Source organism: Haliotis rufescens, unplaced genomic scaffold (genome assembly GCF_023055435.1).
Source record: "Haliotis rufescens isolate VD_foot unplaced genomic scaffold, xgHalRufe1.0.p SCAF_51, whole genome shotgun sequence".
NCBI classification, from domain to species: domain Eukaryota; kingdom Metazoa; phylum Mollusca; class Gastropoda; order Lepetellida; family Haliotidae; genus Haliotis; species Haliotis rufescens.
The window spans coordinates 1,506,383-1,515,691 of record NW_025964235.1 but is presented as its reverse complement, the minus strand read 5'-3'; the positions used below and the strand labels follow the sequence as shown (position 1 = coordinate 1,515,691).

General features: G+C 43.5%; 1 protein-coding gene and 1 long non-coding RNA gene across 10 annotated transcripts in view; both read right to left on the bottom strand.

The window, feature by feature from the left end:
- Positions 1–2,100: 2,100 nt before the first annotated feature.
- Positions 2,101–6,038, bottom strand: LOC124140647. The gene is made up of 2 exons (XR_007218522.1): positions 4,729–6,038; positions 2,101–4,684 (listed from the first exon to the last, which is right to left on the bottom strand). It is a non-coding gene; the product is annotated as an uncharacterized LOC124140647 (long non-coding RNA).
- An 11-nt stretch (positions 6,039–6,049) lies between these two features.
- Positions 6,050–9,309, bottom strand: part of LOC124140642 (tubulin polyglutamylase TTLL5-like) — a 43,246-nt gene continuing 39,986 nt past the window's right edge. For 6 of the 9 annotated variants that reach the window (XM_048384878.1, XM_048384875.1, XM_048384879.1 and 3 more), the window contains 2 exons: positions 8,464–8,489; positions 6,426–7,976 (listed from right to left, as the gene is read on the bottom strand). In XM_048384878.1, the coding sequence (XP_048240835.1) occupies positions 7,753–7,976; positions 8,464–8,489 (250 nt within the window). In that variant the 3' untranslated portion in view covers positions 6,426–7,752. The other 3 variants (XM_048384880.1, XM_048384882.1, XM_048384883.1) reach the window with 3 other exon arrangements.

Sequence of the window (9,309 nt, the reverse complement as noted above, 5' to 3'; positions counted from 1 at the left end):
TATACAACATCAGACCAATATATCAGGCCCATACAACACCAGGCCCATACAACACCAGGCCCATATATCAGGCCCATACAACACCAGGCCTATACAACATCAGACCCATACATCAGGCCTATACAACATCAGACCCATATATCAGGCCCATACAACACCAGGCCTATACAACATCAGACCCATACATCAGGCCTATACAACATCAGACCCATATATCAGGCCCATACAACACCAGGCCTATACAACATCAGACCCATACATCAGGCCTATACAACATCAGACCCATATATCAGGTCCATACAACACCAGGCCTATACAACATCAGACCCATACATCAGGCCCATACAACACCAGGCCTATACAACATCAGGCCCATACAACACCAGGCCTATACAACACCAGGCCTATACAACATCAGACCCATACATCAGGCCTATACAACATCAGACCCATATATCAGGCCCATACAACACCAGGCCTATACAACATCAGACCCATATATCAGGCCCATACAACACCAGGCCTATACAACATCAGGCCCATACAACACCAGGCCCATACAACACCAGGCCTATACAACATCAGACCCATACAACACCAGGCCTATACAACATCAGGCCCATACAACATCAGGCCCATACAACATCAGGACCATACAACATCAGGCCCATACAACATCAGGCCCATACAACATCAGGACCATACAACACCAGGCCCATACAACACCAGGCCCATACAACATCAGGCCTATACAACACCAGGCCCATACAACACCAGGCCTATACAACATCAGGCCTATACAACACCAGGCCCATACAACATCAGGCCTATGCAACATCAGGCCTATACAACATCAGGCCTATACAACATCAGGCCTATGCAACACCAGGATCATGCAACATCAGGACCATGCAACACCAGACCTATACAACATCAGACCCATACAACATCAGGCCCATACAACATCAGGCCCATACAACATCAGGACCATACAACACCAGGCCCATACAACATCAGGCCTATACAACACCAGACCTATACAACATCAGACCCATACATCAGGCCTATACAACATCAGACCCATATATCAGGCCCATACAACACCAGGCCTATACAACATCAGACCCATACATCAGGCCTATACAACATCAGACCCATATATCAGGCCCATACAACACCAGGCCTATACAACACCAGACCCATACATCAGGCCTATACAACATCAGACCCATATATCAGGCCCATACAACACCAGGCCTATACAACATCAGGCCCATACAACACCAGGCCTATACAACACCAGGCCTATACAACACCAGGCCCATACAACATCAGGCCTATACAACACCAGGCCTATACAACATCAGACCCATATATCAGGCCCATACAACATCAGGCCCATACATCAGGCCCATACAACATCAGGCCTATACAACACCAGGCCTATACAACATCAGGCCTATACAACACCAGGCCCATACAACACCAGGCCCATACAACACCAGGCCTATACAACATCAGGCCTATACAACACCAGGCCCATGCAACATCAGGCCTATGCAACATCAGGCCTATACAACATCAGGCCCATACAACATCAGGACCATACAACACCAGACCTATACAACATCAGACCCATATATCAGGCCCATACAACACCAGGCCTATACAACATCAGGCCCATACAACATCAGGACCATACAACATCAGGCCTATACAACACCAGACATATACAACATCAGACCCATATATCAGGCCCATACAACACCAGGCCTATACAACATCAGGCCCATACAACATCAGGCCCATACAACACCAGGCCTATACAACATCAGACCCATACAACATCAGGCCCATACAACATCAGGCCTATACAACATCAGGCCCATACAACATCAGGCCTATACAACATCAGGACCATACAACACCAGGCCTATACATCATCAGGCCCATAGGACATCAGGCCCATACAACATCAGGCCCATACAACATCAGGCCTATACATCAGGCCCATACAACACCAGGCCTATACAACATCAGGCCCACACAACAGCCAGCCTATGATAACTGTTTAGTACAATAATCATAACAGACAGCCTGTTTAGATTTATCAGTTTTATTCAGTTTTGACAGAGCTGATACTGTCTTTACAAACAGCATGAGTTTCACTCCATAATGAAAACAAGTGACTACACAGTGAAAGACAAGATACGGCAGCTAATTTACACCTGACAGCTTCACATCTGTGATGATGCTTGTATAGAAAAGTCAAATTCCTTGGCATCCTGACATGTTTATTTGGATTACCAGTACACAAGTTCCTAAAACAAAAACAAAATCCCCAAATCAAGCTCCTAACTCCTAGCCTAAACACTTCCTAAAACTCATCAGTTAACTCAGATCTGTTCTGTTCTATCATATTACATATCTATATAGATTGATAATAAAAGTTTTGTTTAAATGCATTATCAGATAAAAATATTGATATTAGCCTTGGACTGATCAGAGCGACATGAACCAAATATCCATTGCATAGTGAGGGTTAGGTGTGGCCACACATGTAGGCGTGTGTAGCATGGACGTCAAGGTCAATAAACAGCAATACATCCCTCCAGCAGCAGACTCTGTCAACAAATGTCCAGCCCCTGGGTCAGTGACTTACTGCCTTGACCAGCCATTCATAGGATGACCGTCACACCAAAGTCATCATAAAACCATATAAACAACGGGAAATACGCCATCAACTGTCAAGAAACAGCAAGAAGCAACCAGTCGTTTTCAGAGATTGATTCTCTCACCAATACCTAGAGCTGCATGTGCTACTGTCCTGAGATAAGAACTCACACAAGACAAGATACATACCGGTACTTCTACTCTCACAAATTAGTACCAAATCTACGAAGTTATGATTATGTGATAACACTGAATGAAGAGTTGGCTAATGTGCAGCTGATGGGACTGTGTCTTGTTCCCGGACGGCTCCAGCCTTGACAGTAGTCTTCTTCACCTACGCAACACTGAAATATGACATTTCATGAAACTAACCTATTACATAAACAGTACATAAGGACTGGCTGACAAGGACGTGACTAAACATGGTAGGGAGACCCTGTACAACTTGTCCGAGGAAACATTGAAACAAACTATCTTTCCATGTTATTGCCGTGACTTTGAGGGAGCCAAACAACCTTGGTCAATAATGCATTATGACTACCATTTGCAACACACTGACTATGATTATCATCTGTTGTCAAGATATCAGCACCCAGCTTCTCTCCGGTTGCGTATTGTTTAATCTCATGGCAAAAACAAAACACATCTCTGCAAAATTGAAACTTGAACATTTTCATAATCAACCGCAACATCACAAATTTCATACTGTTTTAAACATTTTGCATAAACAAACAAGTGCAGGTCTCATTTGGCATACATGAAAAACAATCAAACTGAGAAACAAGTTTACTCCCAAACAATGAAGGACACACAGACATGTAATGTGAACACCTACATCAAACACCTGGTGTCAGTATGTACCCTGATGAGACATCGTCAGCAGGACTCTCATAATGGCCATATTGGACCACGGATCTTGGATCTGTAAATGTCCACTACACATCCGTCATGCTGGACCTAGGTCTGTGAGTGTGTGTAAGCCACTATTTGCCATACTGGACCTAGGTCTGTGAGTGTGTGTATGCCACTATTGGACATGCTGGACCTAGGTCTGTGAGTGTGTGTATGCCACTATTGGACATACTGGACCTAGGTCTGTGAGTGTGTGTATGCCACTATTGGACATACTGGACCTAGGTCTGTGAGTGTGTGTAAGTCACTATTGGCCATACTGGACCTAGGTCTGTGAGTGTGTGTAAGTCATTATTGGCCATGCTAGACCTAGGTCTGTGAGTGTGTGTAAGTCACTATTGGACATGCTGGACCTAGGTCTGTGAGTGTGTGTAAGTCACTATTGGACATACTGGACCTAGGTCTGTGAGTGTGTGTATGCCACTATTGGACATACTGGACCTAGGTCTGTGAGTGTGTGTAAGTCACTATTGGACATGCTGGACCTAGGTCTGTGAGTGTGTGTAAGTCACTATTGGCCATGCTGGACCTAGGTCTGTGAGTGTGTGTAAGTCATTATTGGCCATGCTAGACCTAGGTCTGTGAGTGTGTGTAAGTCACTATTGGACATGCTGGACCTAGGTCTGTGAGTGTGTGTAAGTCACTATTGGACATACTGGACCTAGGTCTGTGAGTGTGTGTAAGTCACTATTGGCCATGCTAGACCTAGGTCTGTGAGTGTGTGTAAGTCACTATTGGACATGCTGGACCTAGGTCTGTGAGTGTGTGTAAGTCACTATTGGCCATGCTGGACCTAGGTCTGTGAGTGTGTGTTAGTCATTATTGGACATGCGTATCCCACTATTGGCAATGCTGGACCTAGGTCTGTGAGTGTGTGTAAGTCACTATTGGACATACTGGACCTAGGTCTGTGAGTGTGTGTAAGTCACTATTGGCCATGCTGGACCTAGGTCTGTGAGTGTGTGTAAGTCACTATTGGACATGCTGGACCTAGGTCTGTAAGTGTGTGTAAGTCACAATTGGCCATGCTGGACCTAGGTCTGTGAGTGTGTGTTAGTCACTATTGGACATGTGTATCCCACTATTGGCAATGCTGGACCTAGGTCTGTGAGTGTGTGTAAGTCACTATCCGCCATGCTGGACCTAGGTCTGTGAGTGTGTGTAAGCCACTATCGGCAATGCTGGACCTAGGTCTGTGAGTGTGTGTAAGTCACTATTGGCCATACTGGACCTAGGTCTTTGAGTGTGTGGAAGGCCATCATTTCGTGGCCATGCTGGTCCCAGGTCTGTGAGCGTGTGGAAGGCCATCATTTTGAGGCCATGTTGGTCCCAGGTCTGTGAGCGTGTGGAAGGCCATCATTTCGAGGCCATGTTGGTCCCAGGTCTTTGAGTGTGTGGAAGGCCATCATTTCGAGGCCATGCTGGACCTAGGTGGTGAGTTGTAAGACTCTCATATTGGACGGATGAACCAGGTCAGTGTATAAGATCAGTGAGTATCACAGACATTGCTACGTGAATATTGTGTAAGTAATGGTCATTACAAAAGCAGATCCCTTTTATTCATATCCAGACAGCATTCTGCCAGGGGAGGTTATATATACAATCTGTAACTCAAGACATTATTCCAAACCAAAGTTACTTGTGTGGTGAAGGCTGGGTGGCCTAAAACTTGAGACTCTGTATACTTATGTAACTTGTTCATGTCATGGAGTGCAGCATTTGGCTAAGCAGTCTCACAGCCTGGCAGACAGTAAATATCCTCTCATTCTCAACAATGTACTACTATCAGTGATTATCAGTTACACTGAGCCATCATGTGTCAGGCAAAGGTAAAAACTTAATACTTATTAACAAATCTCTATCATTGTTGGATTATTATCAAGTTAACACTCCATCACTCCATCTAGCTACCGGAATGTAGCATAGCATAGGGACTGCATAATGTCAGAGACTGAGACAATAAATGCACAATTTGAAATTAAATCCTACAGATCACTGACATGCTCACTCATATATGTACAGGATGCATAAAATTCATTTAGTACAAAACTAACGTTACAATTATTCAGGTAAAATGTGTATGTGTTATAAAAAATAAATAGTCTTTATATACAGGAATGTTGCTGCCAGAGGCAGGCAGCTGTTTCAGCTGGTCGGCCGTGTATCACAGTGATGAGGATGCTGTAGCCACTGCTGCTGCTGAAGATGCTGCGTCAGTCAGGAATTGGAGGATGTAAAGTAGAAGGGAACCTAACAAAATACTTCCCTGTATTTGTCAGGACAGATGTCAAATACTTTGTAATGGTGTGATCACTAACAAACACCAGGTAAGAGTGAGTGAGTTGGGTTTAACACTGTTTTTAACATTATTCCAGATATATCACGGCTTAATGTGGGAGGAAAGCCCAAAGTGATGCAGGTCTCAGACGTTTACCACTTTGGTGAAACCCACGAGCACAGGTATAGTGGTGTCGAACCTAGAAACATAATCGGGGTGAACCAGGAATCGATTCCACTATCATAGGATTCTGGTGTGCCCAAGGGACGCAACTCTGCACAGCGAATTGCGGGGCCTTAAGACGACTGGGCAAGGGTGTCACCTCATAATCCTCATGCCGAACAGTCAGTAGTAAGACAGCAGCAGCAGCAGCAGGCTCAGCTTGACAATGTCCTGACACTCTTGTCAGTGTAACTTAAAACATATATTGATCTTGCAACAAACATCAAGGAATGCTCTGTGTATTTGCACAACGTGGAGGAGGACCTTGCCTCTTGGTCCTGTTGTTTTGTACACTGGTGCTGGTCCTGGTCACAGGGCTTCTTTCATCACCATCCTGGCAAGTGAACAAACCACATTTAATTGCAATTGAAAAAAACAGCTGAGGATAAAGCAGAAAGTATCAGATTCCTATTTCAGGCTAATGATATTACATATTGTATCATCAAAATCATTTTAACTTTAATATTTCTATTCATGAAGTCTTTAATTAGAAGTTGGAAGGACATGAATACAAGACACATTTTTAAGGATTACAACTTCTTTTATTCTTTGTAACAGAAGTTGTTCTCCATAGAAAGTGGGATGTATTAACTTCTGTTCATGTTGGTACAGACATGTGGGACATTGTACAGACAGAAGTTTGTTATCAAATGAGGTATGTTAATAACATCAAATATGTGAAAAACTGAAGAGATAATGTGTTGTTTGAAAAAATATAGTTACATATATATGCAACACATTCAGATGGTGCCAGCACGTCTACAGGTCTAGTCAGAGGTAATAATGATAGAGATATTAGGAAACAAAATAAAGAATCTAAAATATTAATGAAACAAACGGCCAAAGCACCCATTGTACTCTAGCTCTACCACCCTGCATTCACAAAATCAGCATCAGCGTGAACATCGCCATGTAGATCAATATCAACGTGTACATCATCGTCTACATCAGCGTGTACAGTATCTGACCGTGGCATGAGATGCTGCTAGTACAGAGATGACCAGAAGAGTGATGCATTCCATGACCCGCGGCACACTTCCCCGGCAAACAATATTTCATGTACATCATGGTGTGTCAGCTTCATGTGGACAGAAAGCACTTAGTGACGCAGGTCTCAGATGTGAAATCACTTCGGTGAAATCCTTGAACACGGGTATGGTGCTGACAAACCTAGAAACACAATCAGGTCAAACCCGAGCCTCGAACCCACGATCATTTGTCACTGGAAGGTAACTCTGCACAGTGAATTGCGGCACCAGACCAGGCCACCTCTCGGTTAGAGCTAGAGACACACAGTAATGAGACTACGTTACCATGTTTACCGGTGTCTGGCTTCACAATGTCCTCAACTTTCTACAGACACTGAGGATGAGAGTAGAATGACCTTGACCTACACTACATATTATTCCCAAGGGCAATGTCATGATGAAGGAGATATTATAACGTATCCTCTTTCCACACTTGACATGACATGATCCAGATGATAACTGCTCCATGACACGCCGGTCCACACACAGCAAGCACTCATACAACACAAACTTCTGTCTACTCGCAATACTCGTCACACAGGATCGTTGTCCATATGTTCTGGACACAGTGGGAGTTATTGCTGGATATTGCTCAAATTTATAACCGAAACCAAAATACATAATACTGAGGATTTGTTTTCAGTTACCAAGATTGGCAGATTCCAGGCCAGAGGATATATTTAGTATTGGTGACCTGACACTGCCATTACTTGGCTCCAAAATAGAGAGATTATATGTAAAACTTAAATGACAAAATGAAATAAATATGAATGACACTAAACTAGCAACACCCTGAACCACATAAACACAACATACAGAACACCCAGTGTCAGACAGTGCAGGTAGGCGGAGGGTAGTGTGGTCTGTCAAGGAGAAATACACAAAGTTTTCTGTGTGCCAAAGGAGAAGTACCGGAAACTTTCTATGTTTCATCTATCAAAGGAGAAATACACAAAATGCTTCAGTTATGTATAAGTTTTTCAGCAGTTCTTCACAAAAGTGGTCATAGGAAAAAGGAAGCTGTCAAATCACATGAACACTTTCCAATGATTTTTCAACCACTAACAGTTTCTTGGTATAACCATTCCTTATCACACATCATGGTACAAACACAGCCACCTTGTCATAGAATCCGAAGTTTCCTTGTCTGGCTGTATACAAAATACTTATAGACTTATAGTTTCATATGAAAGTTCAAAACAGAGGTCACCTATGCACAACATTAAAAAGACCCCACTTTAGTATGACCAAGGTCACTGTAAACGATACGTCTACAGGAAGTGTCCCTGGGTTGCGTGTGTACCACCTGCAGTGTTTTGTCACAATCTCTACAACACACAGACAAGTTACCTGTCTTGGATCGGGTCAGTCTACACCTGGCAAATAAAACATTCAATTTGAGTGCACAGAACTAAAGAAACGTGTGAAGACCGCTGTGCACCTGGCTGGGGTACTAGCCGTGGGAGTAGGTACTAGCCGTGGGAGTAGGTACTAGCTGTGGGAGAAGGAGTAGACTACAGAGCAGCACATCCTCACCCACCCAGGGAAGTCTCCAATGCTGCTCCAACGAATACCTCCATCCATCCATTATGTCTGCACCAAAAACCTGCTGATTTACTTAATCAAAATAACTATCAACCAAAACACTGCCCTTATAAATCTGTTAAAGCTGAATTTTACCATATTTGCCAGTGTATGTGCTGAACTAGTGTGGCATTACACTGGTAAAAGACACCATGTGAAGATTAGAAGTGTCCAATGTACACCATGTTCACAGGTACGCTGAGATAGCATGAGGCAGAATCTGTGGATGCGGGTACTAACTGAATCACCATGGAGACCACCCCCTGAGTGTAGAGGACGAGTTCAGAGTGCGGCGGGGCAACTCACCATCCCCACTCCATGTGCGAATCTGGCCAGTGTGGATGTCATACTTGAGACTGTTGTAGAAGTTAAAATTGAGGTTTCCTTCATCATTTGAAGGAGTCCTGTAATATCAGTGCGAGTAAGGGCATTTCAGTATATGATCATATTTAATTTCATCTGGCACATTGTTGTACATGTGCAGCACAACTTGTGGTAGCCAATTACTGCCGTACAATAAAATACCAAGAGCTTACAACAAAGTGTTTGCCTCCTTATAAGGAAGTATTTTTCCGTTACATCATTTAAACAATAAATTAAATTAGTTCTTAG